The sequence below is a fragment of the Sturnus vulgaris genome, chromosome 6 (genome assembly GCF_052056855.1).
Source record: "Sturnus vulgaris isolate bStuVul1 chromosome 6, bStuVul1.hap1, whole genome shotgun sequence".
Classification (NCBI taxonomy): domain Eukaryota; kingdom Metazoa; phylum Chordata; class Aves; order Passeriformes; family Sturnidae; genus Sturnus; species Sturnus vulgaris.
This window is the reverse complement of record NC_142248.1, coordinates 4,706,982-4,723,773: the sequence shown is the minus strand read 5'-3', so window position 1 is coordinate 4,723,773 and position 16,792 is coordinate 4,706,982. Positions and strand designations below refer to the sequence as shown.

At 38.6% G+C, this 16,792-nt stretch overlaps 1 protein-coding gene across 3 annotated transcripts in view; it reads right to left on the bottom strand.

The window, feature by feature from the left end:
• Positions 1–7,086: 7,086 nt before the first annotated feature.
• PDHX (pyruvate dehydrogenase complex component X) overlaps positions 7,087–16,792 on the bottom strand; it is a 32,907-nt gene continuing 23,201 nt past the window's right edge. For all 3 annotated transcript variants that reach the window (XM_014873549.2, XM_088166776.1, XM_088166777.1), the window contains exons 8-11: positions 14,770–14,828; positions 12,002–12,160; positions 9,807–9,871; positions 7,087–8,600 (exon numbers count right to left, since the gene is read on the bottom strand). In XM_014873549.2, the coding sequence (XP_014729035.2) occupies positions 8,336–8,600; positions 9,807–9,871; positions 12,002–12,160; positions 14,770–14,828 (548 nt within the window). In that variant the 3' untranslated portion in view covers positions 7,087–8,335. The remainder of the gene's footprint in view (positions 8,601–9,806; positions 9,872–12,001; positions 12,161–14,769; positions 14,829–16,792) is intronic.

The window sequence follows — 16,792 nt, the reverse complement described above, 5'->3', positions numbered from 1 at the left end:
TTAGCTCAAAACAAACCATTCCAAGAGTTTTCTGGCTAGGCAAATGAATACAACAGCTTACACAGATCTATAGAAAACAATCACCAATTCTTGCTTAAAGCCACTGCTTTACTCCTTTTGCAGAACTGTGAAGATAAATATCAACCAGTTTCTGTCACAGTGCTGGTAAGCACAGGAGATAGCTTCAGGGAGAAAAAGCAGGAGCAAGGATTATCCAGAGCCAGAGGGAAGTGGACCTAATGTCTGAAAAGGGACAGCAGCCTGGGCTTACAGAGAAGGCAGCAGGGCTGTGGGGTTTTTGCCATCAGATTCTCAAACCGCCTGAGATTTCAAGACCTACATCTAACAAACATGAACCAAGTGCCTCTAGATCATCTCAATCACAAACAGAATGAGCTAAACACTAGCAACATCCAGACTTCACATTGGTGAAGTAGTGGAGTAATTGTTATTATTTAATAACAATTTGGTTATTAAATAATAATGGTGGTAGTGGTGGAGAAAGTTTTATTATTTAAGATACGTATGGGGCACTGTTGAAATCAGCACAAGGAAAACATAGATCTAGCTCCCTGATTTCTGGGATCTTTAAAGTGTCCCCGAGTAGCTGGACTAGATCATAGAGTCATTTAGTTGGGAAAGAGCCTCAAGAGCATGAAGTCCAAATGTAAACCTATCACTGCCAAGTCCAGCAGTGCCCCATCTACCTGTCTTTTACTGCCTCCAGGGCTGGAGACTCAATCATTTCCCTGGGCAGCCTGTCGCAATGCCTGACAGCACAGATGCAGCTCCAGCCACCACCATGTCCAGGCTCAGCCATCCAGCCAGTTTTAACCCAGGGAACAGCTCAGCTGTCCCAGCCATGGGCAGCCAGCTTCTCCAGGAGGATGCTGTGGGGGACACTGCCAAAGGCTTTACTAAAGCACACGTGGATGACATTCACAGACTTCCCTTCTCCCAGCTAGATGGGTCAATTTGCAATAGAAATTCAGGCTGGTCAAGCAGGACCTGCCTTTCCCAAAGCCCTGCTGGCTGGGCCTGATGCCCTGGGTGTCCTGCATGTGCTGTGTGACCACACTCAGGACACTCTGCTCCGTGACCTTCCCTGGCTCTGAGGTCAGCCTGACACACCTCCACTACCCTGGGTCCTCCTTCCAACCCTTTTTGGTACATGGGTGCCACTTTTGCTGAATTCCAGCCAGCTGGGACCTCCCTGTTTAGTCAGGACTGCTAGTAAATGTTTGAGAGATGCTTCAGCTTTCTGCTGTGTGCTCAGTTGTTTTCTATGTCTTCTCACAGTTTGATTGCTTGAAAAAGGTGAGGGAGCCCCAGGAAACCTGGGACACACGAACACAAAGGGCTTCCTCACGGATATTTCACATTATAACTGGAAGCCAAAGGCAGCTTTTCAAGACGTAGTTGGAGCTGCTATCCTAATCTTTACAGTCTCTTGGCACCTCTGTGGACAGTCCCAGCACTGTTTTTATCTCAAATCTACATTCTCTTTGCATGTTAGCAAGAAAACAGTCACTAAAAGAAGGATAGATAGAAACTCATAAAAATTTTAACTCTTTCTGAGAAAGTTGAGTCTTCACAGGCTTCAAAATAAGTTGAAGATTTCTTTCAAGTTCAAACATGCTTCCATCATAAAAAGGTCTGTTTGCATAAGGATTTCAGAGATAATACAAATTCTTCAGAATTCACGGTGAGGTGAGTCAAGGTTTCCTGGGATTGTCGTAAAAACTGATTATGCATTGCCAGATAAGAAATTCCTCAAATTATTTAAACAGCTGACACATAAGTGACCTCTTACTTTAAAAGTGGTGGTCAGTACTAAAATAATCTTTATGCATATGCTTTATTATTTACATAAATCTACATCTGAAACAAATCTTGTGCAATTTAATATCTTTGGAATGTTCTTCAGAATTCTAACGAAAACATTTTCATGCATAGATATAATTCAGGATTTTGTAAAAATATAATTGTGTTTATAAATGTTTTGGTACACTAAGTCATTAATTCTTTCAGTACACTGAAATTAATTTTAACTGAAGGAAAAAAAAAAAGGAAATTGAGCAAGAAGAAAATTAGATATTGTTCTCACATTGTTGAGAGTCTATTAAAAGGCTCTTTACATTTCAGGTAATCTTTACATCTCCTACTGTTGGTGACAGGGGCACCCACTCCAGAAAACTTACCTAGCAGTTGCAACTCCAAGCAAAGAAAATTGCAATCTATGGTTGTTTAATCTGTTCTTCACTTATGAAACTCCAGCCAAGCATTCTAAATTACCACAAAAATAACGGCAAACCACATGAAAACAATTATTTTTAATACCACAAGAACTTCAGAAGAAACCCCTAAAACTTCCAGAGTCAAAAGAACAAATTCGAGAATTTCTAATTAGAACTTGTGGTTGCTATGGGGAAAAAAAAAAGTCGCTTATAACAAATCCACATTTTTCTGTATTTAATTGATCTAAAAACTGAAAAAAAAAAACCCCAAAACAAACACTCCTCACCCTCCCTCTCTTTGGGTATGCAAGAATACAGAGTTCTTTTGTCACTGAGTTCTCCACAGAGTTACTGTTTTCATGTCTTAATGTCACTTTCTGCCACTAGTTAGGCAAACTCTTGTCCCAGTGGAGCATTACAGCTATTCAGGACGGGAGTCTTGGCTCGTTGGTTGGTTGGTTTTTTGTTTGTTTTGCTTGTTGCTATTTTAGAGATGGCATTTCCTGTGCACATTTCCTGTGGCATTGATGCCACAATTCTGAAATTAAGAGTAAATTGTCAATTAGCCTCCATGACCAGTTTGATTTAAATGGTATACACAGACACACACTACTGAGCTGTATACAGTGCACATGCACAGGAGGACAGTTACCACATCAGACAGCTTAAAAATTAAACTGGACTCATGCTTAGAAAAGCACTGAGAAAAATAATGGCTTAGCCTAGACCTAAATCAGTCCCAATACCATATGTTTTCTAGACTGTTACATTTATCTCTAAGTTAACTACTCTGCAACAATTGCAGGTTTTACTTAGTTAGCTGTCTTTTTATTATTTAACAAAAAAGAGTTTAAAACCTCTTCAAGTGCATTGGACAAATTATTCTCACACAAGACTCTTCCTCCCTGCACAGCCCCCAAATTCTGTGATGAGGTAGGTACAAGAGAAAACTGCTTTCTCACCCAGAGATTGCTTCACAGATTCTTCAGGGCATCTCTCTTAGCCAAGAGTATTTGCTCCCAGCTCTCGTTGCACCTGTCTCATCACTCCTGTTTGAGCAACACATGCAATGTTGCAATTATTGCCTCCAAATATAATCGGGGCAGGTTTCTCTCAGGCCTCCCCCAGTGTTGTACCTGTACACACACAGGGAAACAGGGACGTGAAAGCAGAAATGCTGACGTCTCAGCAGGGGAATTCAGAAGCCTGCCCCTGTTCATCCTGCAGCCAAAACCTGAAAGGCTTTAAGGAACACGGCTGAAAAAGCAGCAGACAGTCTTTACCAGTCCATCTCTGCACACACACAGATTGTACATGGGCCCACACACAGGGAATTATGCATTTCCTTTAAAAAGAAGTCCAAGAAGTAAAAGTCCTTTTCTAAATGCATTATGGAATATTAAAGTTTTGAAGTATTATTTCCTTCAGAGTTTGCCTATGACAATTACACAGTCAGATCATCTGCTTATACTTTATGGCTTAAAGAGATCCAGGCACTACTTGATAATGAATAAAATAGAGATAATGTTACACAAAAAGTGCTGTTCAAATACAGGTGAAAAAGACTCATTTCTTTTGACTTTCTTTCATCTCTTCTACCCTCCACAATAGGGATTGCCTTCAAAATTAAAGATGCCTTCCTGCAATTGCTTCAATGCAGTCATTGGCTAAAGTGCCTCTGTCAGCTCAGACTACGCTTAAAATTTAAGCCATGTGCATAATATTTGAGACAGCCCTGACAAGTGAATTTCAATAATCACTCCTATGAGTATTATTTAATTCAGTAAGAGGGCCTCGACCCTCTGTTTGTGGCTTCTGTCTGCAGCTGTCAGAGAGCATACAAATACATATGGATAGCAGCCAAGGAGGTACCTCAGAGCATGGTTTCAGGTAACTTCACACAACCAGAAGTGTTTCTTCTGCTCCAGCCTGGGAGTCACTCAGAATCATTAGTCCTTCTTACGAGCTTCAGTAAGACACCTGCTTTGAGGACTGTGATAGTTCTAGTAGATTCAAAACATGAATGGACAGAGGAAAGACTCCAAAGTTACCTGAAAAAAGCTGCAATTCCTCTGTATTTGTCAACAGAGAAATGCAAGGCGTTAAAAACCTCTGATGAATTTCCCTGGGCACAACCAATTAACTTCTGAATTGACTCCAAAATAACTGCAAATTAGTTCTCTCTCTAAATACTCTTGGGGGAGGGAGGGTGGAATTTGAATGTTACTTTCGTTTGAATCTGTGCCCTGTTTGTACTCTAAAGGCATAGTAGAATAGGTGCTGTAGAATTCCTTCCTAGTATCCTAGAAGGAGCAAGTAACATACTGCACTCAGAATATCGGGTTGAAATTCCCACTGTAAGCCATAAGTTTCAAACTTCAGATTTTCCTGATCTACCCAGGGATCTGTGGTAGTTCCTGTTCTCCAGGCAAGGAGGAGGAAACAGCATGTTGCTGTCTGCTGAAACCTCCAGAAAGTCAGTGCATGCTGCTAATGCAGACTGGGACATGACACAGCAAGTATAAGCATCTGCATGAGCAAACTGCCTCCTCGGATATGTAAGCTTATAATTTATTTGGCAGAGAAGAAATTAAAGGTGTACCAAAGCTACAAAATAAAACATAATTATTTCTTAAAATAGGAATTAATAGATGGTTAGGTCAATGGAGAGTATCCTTCAATTGCTCAGATCCCTGCAAAGTGAAGTGAAAATTCAGTGAAAAGTGTACTGTAATGCACATCACATAGACAATGCAAAAATCATGAAACTGCAGGAGAGACTGCTGCTCTAACAATTCACTTCATTCTTCATACAACAGAGAGCAGAAATAAAAATGTTCACAGCTGCCCTTTCTTCCTGTCTAGGTGTAAGCCACGAGAAAAGCTTCCAAAGTATAAAAGGGAATCGTCTCTTGTTCTCTTATCTTTTAAGGAGATAAATCGTGGCAGTCATTAACACAGCATGAATCATTTTCCTTAGTACAGGTACTGAACAAACAGAAATGTCCGTCATTTTCCAGCTGGTTATTTTCTCATAATGACACAAATATTTAACTTGACAGGTAGGGCCATTATTATGGAGAAAGGGAAGAACAGTATAGTTATTGTATCTGAACCATTATGTACCATGACACTTACAAGCTGAAACAAAACTGACGTAAAAGTAAAGGAGCACAAACTGAGTTCAAGCAAACAGTGATGGTTTTTCATTGATAAAGATGAAAGATGCAGATTTTGTAAAGTAAACATGCAAAGTAGTCTGTCAAGCTTCCAGTGATTTTCATCCCAGTTTAATCAACACGTGATTTCACTCAAATCCTAAGTTTCTGTTTCTTGGACATGTTTCTACACATCTCTAGCAGGCTACCATGAACATCCTGCTTCACTCAAGCATGACTACAAAGAAAGAAATCCAAGTTTAAAGTTCAAAACTTATATTAAACTAAATAACAGGCTGAAAGACACTTTCAGTTTATCAGGTTTTTTCCTGTTTAATATATTATGGATGTAACTGCTACCCTGGCTTAGAGAAATCTGCTTTCTATGCCTTCAACATTTTAGAGAAAACAGAATAGAATATTACTGCATATGAGTCAGCAGCATGCCCTGGCAGCCAAAAGGGCCAACTGTATGCTGAGGTGCAGGACACAGCATCAAGCTGTATAAAGATAAATTACAGAACTTTTATTTCATAAGGAGTAGATTGCAGGAAGATAAAAATCCCCAGAAGTCCAATATTCTGACATTGCAAATAGGGATTAAAGTGTGACACACAATTCAAGATCTGCCAACAATCACAAAAGTCCAAAATAGCTACCTTTTTTTTTTGTTTGTTTCGATTCATGCCTCCTGTAATGGAAACTGATACAAAGATAGTAAGTATCCTAAAGGCACACATTTCCAGCACTTATGAGTATACTCCATTCTCATGTTTTTTTAAAAATTACTCAAAAAAGTAGTCTTCATTGAATTTCTTGCTTTGGTATGTAAAGAACAGGCTGTCAGAAGACATTTGAAAGAATAAAACACAGAAAGCTAAATTTTTCATCTGTGAAAATTTTACTTTGAGGAAAATCTGCTTCAAAAGCGAGCATACTCATTACTAATTATTCACTTTCTGGCAATTTACCCATTGTTCCTATCCCAAATCATCAAGAAGATACTGAATATTTAATCTGTATGGGCAGGTATTTGTTGTCTCACGTCTGCTGAAGCGGTAGATGTTACCAAAGGGTACATTTCCTCTGAATTAAGGTGACCTGACTGCTATCACATGTCTGAATTCCACACATTTCCTTCACAGCCTTATGACTGACAAATTCTATCTGCTTCAAACAAGAAAGCCGGCAAAGCAGGCAGGTGTAAAGGAACTGCAAGTCAAGTTTGTGTTCGCCTTGCCCGGTTCTGAAGCTCCAAAAGGTTTGTTGAAGCCGGAGAAGCTGCCGTGCCCTCTGGTACAGCACAATGGATGTGAGCACGCATCCCATTCCCAACCCATCCTCTCATACCACAGCGCCTTCCAGTGGCTCCGAGGGCGCAGGAGGAGCACGAGAAGGGATGGCAAAACTGCAGCCAGGCACAGGGACAGCGGCCATGCAGCCCTCACCTGCGGGAGCACCACCCAGGCATGCCGGGGAATGCACAGCACCACTGCAGCAACAAGCCAAAAGCAGGAAATCAGATTTAGAACTGGCCTGAAAAATATCCTGGGCAGAGAAAATGCAGCAAATCACGAGAGCTTCTTATACATCAAGGACAATATACAAATTGGTCTTTTTTTTCCACAGTAATATGAGGGTGACAAACAGCTTTGGAAAAATTGGAAGTCAACCATTTCAAGCTGCAAATGAATCCTCAAGAACCAATTTTTAATATGGTTTATCAGTAAGAAACTCTTGGAAATACAGAATGGTTATGTCCATTCCTGCACAGTAAAGTGTATCTGGTAATCCAAAATCTCTTCCGCCAGTCGAGCTAATAGTTTGTGTAATTTCTGGTATCAGAAGAAGCTAAAAAAGCAAACTCATTTAGCCAAAACTCTCACTTCAGTGTTCAGTAAAGTTTGTCTTGCAAGAGCTGCTAATTTGTTGAGCTGCTGCCGTAATTAATTCCTACAAAGCATTAGGAAAAAGCAGTTGCACAAACCAGAATAAGACAAACTCCCATAATTCTATTGACAATTTATATTCTCATGAGGTCCTGTAAACACAGTAATTTCATACATTTACATGCAATATGTGGTTCCATATTTATATGTAAGAAAGATACCAATCTAATTCTGTTAAAATTAAGTTCAGGCCACTGCACTTGAGCCTCCAAGTTACATTTCCATACATACCAACGATGAAACACTTTTTACTTACATCTACATTCCATCCATGCAAAGAACAGAATTAATCAGCAATTATTCAGTGTGCAAAATTTGACCTTTCATACTGGGACCTCTATGAGAACACTGCTTGCACAATTAAGTTCTGGTTTTTTTTCAAAACTTAAAGGAGGCTTTTAAGAAAGATGGGAACAAACTTTTTAGCAGGGCCTGTTGCAATAGAGAAGGAGTGAGAGCTTAAAATTGAAAGTGGGTAGATTCAAACTAGATATAAGGAAGAATTTTACAGTGAGCGTTGTAAAAGACAGAACAGGATGCCCAGTGAGGCAGAAGAGCCCCCATCTCTGTAAGCATTCAAGGTCAGGGTAGGTGGGGCTCAGAAGACATCTCTGCTCATTGCAGAAGAAACTTGACTAGATGACCTTTAAAGGTCCCTTTCAACCCATATTATTCTATTATTCCCTTTTATAATTCAAATAAAGTTTTATTGAATGTTTTTACAGATGAGATCGACTTTCCTATGCAAACATGTACCATTGCTACTATGTGTTTAAAGAAATGTGGTATGTTAACTTTAAAGTCTTTTAGCTTTACAGTAGGAAACCTGGCTATTACAGAAGACTAAAATCCATGAGTGTTTCACATTAATTCATAAATTAAATAGTTTTAACTGTCCATCTTCAGCTATTTACTCCTCTATACAGAAAAACAACCCTAAGTACATAATAGTTATCTATGTTGTCAAAACAGGAAGCAATCTTCACTGAGTTTAATTTAAGGCCAGTCGCATTGGATTCTCTATATTGGCTTTCAAGGTCTCCAGAAACTTTGAAGCCAGTTCATCATCCACCACTCGACCATCACTCGAGAGAGTCACTGTCATGAGTTGGTGCTGCTCAAGTTTCTCATTCCCTTCTTCATCTTCCACAATCCTGAGCTCTGGTCTTGCTCTGCCCACAGCGAGGATACAGGCCTGAGGAGGGTTTATGACTGCTGTGAAACCACTGATGCCAAACATGCCCAGATTGGAGATACTGAAAAAAAACAGAAAAGAGTTTCAGTAACATCAGGAATTACATATTCCCTACAAGAAATAATCTATATTCAACAACTACTATGATTTAAATCCCCTCCAAGGCAAAACTCATTAAGGTAAAAATAGATCAAATGTTTCTGCAATTAAAAATAATGCACCTTTTCAAAAGTCTCACTTCTTTGCAACAATATGTTGTTGCACTGCACACACTGAAGCCAGAAAGTAAGCCAGCAAAGCAATGTCTTGAAATATATTTTGCCTGTCCCTATTCCAAGCCACATGTCTTTTAGACTGAACCTCACAACTGCAAGTTACAATGGCTGCTGGTAACCACTAAGCCATAAAATCTGGGCATCTAGGTATCACTCAGGCACATGAAAACATCTTCTGCCTGTGTCACCCCCTCTGAAGTGGTATATTGGGAAAGGGCTTGGACTCTTCTGTGACAAGTTGTCTGTGGAGAAAGCTGGCCCACCATCTCTTTCTTTCTGGTGGCAAGAAGTGGAAAAATGATTAAACAGTACAGTCCAACCATCAAATGGCACCACTGCCATGTTCACCACTACACCACGTCCTTAAGTGTCACATCCACCTGCTTTTTGAACACTTCCATGAATGGTGACTCAACCACTTCCCTCGACAACCTGTTGCAATGCTTGACAATCCATTTCATGAAGAATTTTTTCCTGATATCCAATCCAAACTTCCCCTGATGCAACTTGAGGTTATTTCCTCTCCTCCTGTTACATATCACCTGGGAGAAGAAACAAACCCACACCTCACTACAGCTACAGTCCTTTCAGGCAGAAAGAGGGAAGAGTGATATGGTCCCCCCTGAGCCTCCTTTTCTCCAGACTAAACAATCCCAGTTCCCTCAGCTGTTCCTCACAAGACTTGTGCTCCAGACCCTTTACCAGCTCCAGCACCTCAATGTCTTTCTTGTGGAGATGGAACCAAAACTGAACACAGCACTCGAGGTGTGGCCTCACCAGTGCCAAATACAGATTAAATTAACCTCTACCAAAGTAATTGTTTCCCCCTGACACAAGACACTCAGTCTAGGTTTGGCCCTCAGAATTATCACATGGAGTTTCATCCTAAACAGAGTAAGATTTTAAAAGAAAAGCATTAAAAGACAGTGGAATAGCTCAGGATAAAACAGTTCTGAACAGTCTGCATGTATTAAATGCTGCCAGAGTTTTACCTAAAAGATCCTCCCTGGTACTCTTCTGGTAACAGTTTTCCATCTCTGGCCTTCTTTGCTAGAGCCTAAAGAAGAAAACAGGCAGAGAAAAAGAGAGAAATTAGTGTGTTCTAATAGACTAATTGTTTCTATTTCAGTAAGACATTTTAAGTACCATACAGACATTAAGTCAGCAAAAGTCCCTGCTTTTGGATTTAGGGAAGCACCTCAGCCATACTGTTGTTGTATCTGCAGTGATTTGGCAACAGGACTAGGACACAAAATTTTCCCACCAATACTGGCTGCTCAATAAAAGCTGTTCTCTCACCTTACAAATATTGTTCCAGTTTTTACAATGGAACTGCCATTCTCCCTGGTGGTTTCGCATTATCTTGCAAAATACTGATGAGAAATTCACAGTATTCCTATCGTATTTGTTTAAAGAAACTGACATGTACCATTTCAGAACTTTCTACCAGATTGAAGGAATTTATTTCTCCCAGTTAAACATTCAACTACCTTTAGAAGGGTGCCTTTAAGGCCACTCCTGTGATCTCCATTTCATTTATGAGACTTTCCTTTAAAATTCAACAGAAGAAATATATTCAAATACTGCTCAAGAAGTCCATACTATGTTCCAAGATTGCAGAATTGCACAAAACTTTAAAATTCATAGTAAGCATGTCAAAGTTACAAGGATACACTGAGCTTTATTTTAGGCTTTTTCTCATCCCCTGAATAATTAGTGAAGACAATAGCCATGGGAACAGCATTCAAACAACAGGGTCAATATAAGCGTGATGCATTTGTGCAATTGCATTACTTGAATGATGAAAATACAGTGCCAGGATGCACATGACCTGGAAAGAAGTCAAAATTAACATGCAGCAGAAGGGGATATATAAGCAACGACACAAAGAAAGTGCCTGCAAAACTACAGGGAGACTGAAACTCTGACAACTACAGGGAAGTAGCTGCAGTTCCAGTGTGTGCCTCCCCCTTGTGCATGGCAGGTACTCATTTATTTCAGTAATTCAGTGAAGAAGTTGAAAAACAAAATGGTGCTGGTGTGGACATCTATGTCACACACAATCCACTTGAAAGGCAAGGGGAATGCTCACTATCATGGCCCCATTGAGTGTAACACAAGCTGCATTTCCACCATGGGAACTGCAGGACATTGATTTGTGGTAAGAGAGGTTTGTCAATACCACATACTATTACAGGTATTGTGGATGATAATGAAAACACAACATTGAACAATGCTTTTCCTCTTGTCATTCCATCACTAACCCTCCAACAACCTCAGCTGACCTTCCTCCTAAACTGCCTACTAGTGTAAGGAATTGTTTTCACAACATATTCAGCATAAAGTAACCAATATGAACTGGAAAAAAATCTTAAAAACACCCATTTATGAATGTTTTGTGGTATGATCCATCTTTTTCTGCTATAACTTTTTGGCCATTCCTCTCTGTCAACACAGACTATGATGGTTTCTGTAATTTTACACAAAAGGCAAGAATTCACAAAGTGCAGTGGTGTCTAGCTTGGGGACAGTTTCATGCCCTAGGATCTGCTTCCATTGCATTCCTCAGATACTGCAGGCCTTCGATTAGCACTCATTAAATGACAAAAAAAAAATACCTGTGTTGGGACACTTAATCATTCATTATACTTTTGCCTGCCAAAAACCACTCCTTTATCTGGCAACAACTGTCACATATCACTCTGACTGGCACCTGGTCTATGCAAAATACTGCTCATTAGTCTGAGGAGTTTAATGTTACATCCTTAATTGAACTGCATATTGAAGTAAAAATGCAGACAGAAATATGTTCCATAATGTAACTGCAAAGACAGTAAAAAACCCAGACAAAAAATTTTCACAAAAAACCCAAAATCTCAAACCCCAAGACTAGAAATACTAATGGAATTAGCATTAAAGCAGGCTTCTCTTGAGATTAAAGAAACACAATTATATTAAATTGCAAAAGCAGTCTAGCCACCATTTGACTAAATAACATGTTATTGTCGATTAAAAATGAAGAGAGTTGCAAAATTAGTAAGAATTTTCAAGTGTAAGTAATGCTGAAACTGCTTTAGATCTACTGCCTTTGTTATTACTGATGTGTATCTGGGTCATGCTACATTTTCTGCTACAGAAAACCATCCAGCTGCTCTATTCCTCAGCTTGCTGCACATTTCAGACCCACCTTTGCAGAGGCAGCAATTTCCTGGATTCCCTTGGCAGCAGCATCTTTGATGATGGGCGTAATGAGCCCTCGGTCGGTTGCCACGGCAATGGAGATGTCAATGGACTGCAGCCGCCTGCAGGCTTCCCCATCCCACGTTACATTCACATCTGGCATTTGCTAAAACAGACACACAATAGGAAAAAAAAACCAAAAAAAACCAACAAAACAGCTGTTAGAAGAATAACAGTGCAATCAGTTGTTAAGACAAAGGAAATTCCTTTAAGATACATAGCTACACACAGGCATCCGCCAAATAAATTAGCTTGCATTGATTTTATTTTTATTTACTTTGCCAAAAAGCATGGAATGTATGCACCAGAAACTAAAAATGGCAGGACAGACAGAAGTTCGTGTTGATAGGGAAAAAAACCCCAAATTACTACAAATTTCTTCACTGATACCACCATATGATGGCCAGCATGTAGAGCTTCAAAGCAGTGCAACTTCTCCCACAGAATAAATCATAGGATGCTGAATTTTATAGCATGGAAAAGGATATCCTACTACACCTGCATGTTGTTTTTCAGTGGTACCTCAAGCATGATTCTCAACAAATAAAATATGCTGCAGATACACTCACTGTTATTCAGATGTTCTAAAATGCATCAGGTTTTTTTTGTGGGTGGACTAAGTTAAAATTGAGATATTTGCTTATATTTATTTCAGTTTTTTTAGTTTAATGAAGTGAACAAGGCATTCCAGAACAAAGTATGGGAGGGATGCACTATCAAAAGTGACTCTACTGTCTATCTAAAGTAACTGCACTCCTAGGAAGTATGGTGGTACTCTGAGTTCCTATTCTTCAATACCAGAATGCATAGTGTAAAAAAAAAAAAAAAAAAAAAAAAAAAGAGAAAAAGAAGAGAGAAAAGAATAAAAAAGTATGCAGTATTCTTTTTTTGCAAGCTAAATAAGCTTCTAGAAGTCCCCATGGTTTATACAGTTGTAAGATGCCCTCAAGTGGGTGCTGTACAAGTATAACTCTTTATAGAAAGGAATTCAAAAGAGATGGTAGGGACACCATTTGTCACTTCAACAATGAAAGATTTCTTTTTAAATTACAGCTGCCATAGGAGCTGTTGTTATGAAGCCCAACCACTTGAGGATATCAGCCTGGAAGTTTTTCTTCCTCCATCCTTCTCCCTCTTTGTTCCAGAAAGGAGAATGGCTCTACTGGGCTGTCACCTGGTGAGACCACTGGCACATTTCACAAAATCCTGGCTTGTCAAATGGCAAGACCAAGCTGAAACACAGAACCCATAGCTGGACTTGTGATATCCTAAGTGAAGGAGAAATACAGCATGTTCAAGAATCAATACAAGCAGTATCCTGAGGTGTGTGCCAAACCATCATAAACCATCAAAACAGTGGCAGTCAGCTCGTTAAAGCAAGAACACTACATTTTTCACTGTTCAGAAACAAAATAGTAACAAAATATTCTCTGAAGAATGCCCAGAAAAATGTCAATGACACTGCCTCATTTTAAACTTGATGTATTTGCACCACTCAATTTCAGGTGGGGAAATGCAGGTAGAAGCGGGTTTTCTTTTTTTAAAGCAGTTGCCCACATCTTTTCCTGAAATACTGACAGAAAGCTTGATCTCAAACTTGTTTCCTGATACACCAAGTTAAATATGTTGTTTTGTTTTTTTTAATGTATTATTTTAATAGTCAAACAAATGCTAGCATAGATGTCCAACAAAGCAATAGGGTAGAAGAATTTTATTGATTACTTCCATATGAACACAATATTATTATCACCTCAAAAACTAACAAACCCCTTGGAAGACAAATCACAAAACCTCTTGCTCTCTGTCTCCTCTTCCTTTCACCTGCTCTCTGGTACAGATATAAGTTATCCACACTCACAGCAGTTCATGTTAAACTCTGGGTGCCACCATTTCCTCACAAAAGGTTTCATTAGGCCACTAAAAGAAGTTTCTTGTTAAGTAGATGTCTAATAAAAGCAGAGCACACATATTTAGCTCCTCCTTTTGTTTTTGGCATTAACTTGCAGTTTTTTCCAGTTTAAATAAGGCCTCAAATTTCTCTCAGGCACTTGCTTATGAACTTGAATAGAATCATGTCTATTTTCTGTCCAAATTGCAATTATACATTAAGCTATACCTAAGCTATATCTCTTAAAATTATACATTAATATTTAGTACATGTTCGGCTAGAAATCCATTAAGTTTTTCAGTCCAGTGTTCTCTTATTTCCATACATCCATAGGAATAGTACCCCAACTTAAACATAACTTTCTCTCTCAACTTTTAAATAGTTCAAATTATCCTCACAAATGAGAAAAACAGCTCTCACATCCTTTCCAATGTTTTTGTATTATTGTGAGGTAATCCAAGCAATGAGAATTCCTAGCAATGAGCAAAGAGTGGTTGCCAGAAGAATTTTTATTTCAAAGTAGGCATCACTGAATGTGCCACCAGAATACACATGGTTAGTCTGCTGACAAAGCAACTACTGCAATTTGCAGATGTTAACTGCAGTAATCAGATCTTCACTAACAACTTCTCACTTTCAAAGTTCACAGCATAGACAGTGAAGAGAATTTACCTGGAAACCTAAAAAAACCTGACAATAAGCAATACAGAATTACCAGCTTTACTGTAATCCCAGTCATATCCTCCACATAGACTCACAAAATACTTCTCTTGTCTCCTTGGCAGTTTACTATTAAAATGTATTTTTAAAGTCAATTATTTTCTTACCTTCAGAGTAACTGCTGTTGCCTTGATAATAAAATCATTTACAGATACTTTAATGTCATCTGCAAAAGGAAACAGAAGAATTAAAAAAAAAAAAGAGTAACAGTCATTGCTCGTAAGATTTGCTTTATCAGCATTTGTGTGATAACAAGATTCCAGTGATTCAGCAGATTTATTTCTTTGGAGCATTAACAGAAAGCCAATTTATCTTCAAACTCCAATAATAAAAGCAAGAAAACTTTTTCCCCCTTGGGACAAAAAGCATATCCATCAAGAAAAATCTCATGCAGAGATACTCAGGAGAGTTTCAGGAGACTGAAACTGGTAACTAAAATCAGGAGTGGCAGCAGAAGCAGGGATAATAGATACAAAGCAGATTAGGCCATAAGATTACTCTGAAATGCATGACATTTACACAATATTAACCTCACCATTCTCACAATTTAAAAAAAAAAAAAAAACTACATTACCCTTCCACCACCGTCACTACTGTCAGCAAAACTGATCAAGCAGCAGAATTACTTAATTTTCAAATCTGTTTTATGGCATGTAACACATATACCTTTAGAAATATTTTTGCAAGGGAAAATAATTTATAGATAATGATATCAAGTGAAACATTCTGAAGTCACCACAAATTTAAAGGAGTGAACCAAGTATCCACTTACCACATAACTGGCCTGCAACATTTGCCATGATTAGTAATCTATGTATAAGAAGAGAAACAGCATCCAACAGAACATAATGGAACTTACAATTACTATGCTGCACTGACAGAATTTCACATCAGACAAACCTGCACCTTGGTCATCAAATATACACTGTTTACATTCTACATTCCTAACCCTTGGCAAAAATGTCACTGTCCAATAGTAGAGCAGGAATAGTTAAATGAGCCACATCTGATAACATTTTACCCTGCATCACTGAAATTTATAGTAGTAGAAAATATTGTAATTTCCACCAGAGGAAACAAAAATCTACCAGGACAAGCTTTGCAATTCAATTTCATGCAAAGACATATGGCTTTTCCACCTCTGCATTTAAAAGAAATCTTCATTAAGAATCAACAACAGGATAGGTGTGAAAAATTTTGAATATTCCTAAGATCCTTTTTGGTTCATTCCTTATGAACTGCTGCTGTTTAAAGAAAATATCAGCATCAGAATGTGTCTTTGACATTCACTTGTGAATAAGATACCATTGGTAAAAATAACAGGTAGAAAAATGACCTGAGTACTACTGCATTAAAAATTAGTCACTCAAAACTCCAGTGGAAAGAAAAGCAGCTCCTGTATCACCTAGGAAATGTGAATATACTGATCAAATTTAATTTTAGACCACACAAACAGATAAACAAGCATGGGCTAATCACTAGTACAGAACAGTTGGCCTCAGTTTCTCAATCAGTAAAGCAATAAAAATGTAAATTAAAATTATTATGCCATGTTATTCTGAATGCAGAGCTGACATGGCTTAGGAAAGCTACTATTTGAACCTATAAGCTTTCAAACCATGACATCACTCATGAAGCCCAAAATTCTTCATTCTTCATTCTTGTGATAGTGAGGTAATGAGGAGAAACATCTCCAAACCGAACTATTGAGAACAAACGACACAAATGGTACCAGAAAAAAGAACTAATGGAAAAACACTGAAAAGAATCCACATGAAATTGCTTATATACTTTTCTCTTGTGCAGACAGCTATAATCTCCCATGAATGTCTTCAGTCTTTAGAACTAATCTGTGGTCTTAAAAAAAAAAAAAAAGCATAGCAGGAGAAAAACCATCCTGTTGTTTTTTCACTCTGTGAAATAACACACCTTCAGATTTTTTTACCAAGTTACAGACTTAGCAACAGCCTAGGAGGTGCATGTCTGCATCACCAAACAGAGCATCACTACTTGCTTATGCAGCCTGATCACTGTGCAAAATAAGACTTCAGAGTGATGTGTGAGTTGCCAAAGTAACACCTCTGTCTTCCTGTATCCTGACAAGGTGCCCAGTTCAACAATTTCCAGGAA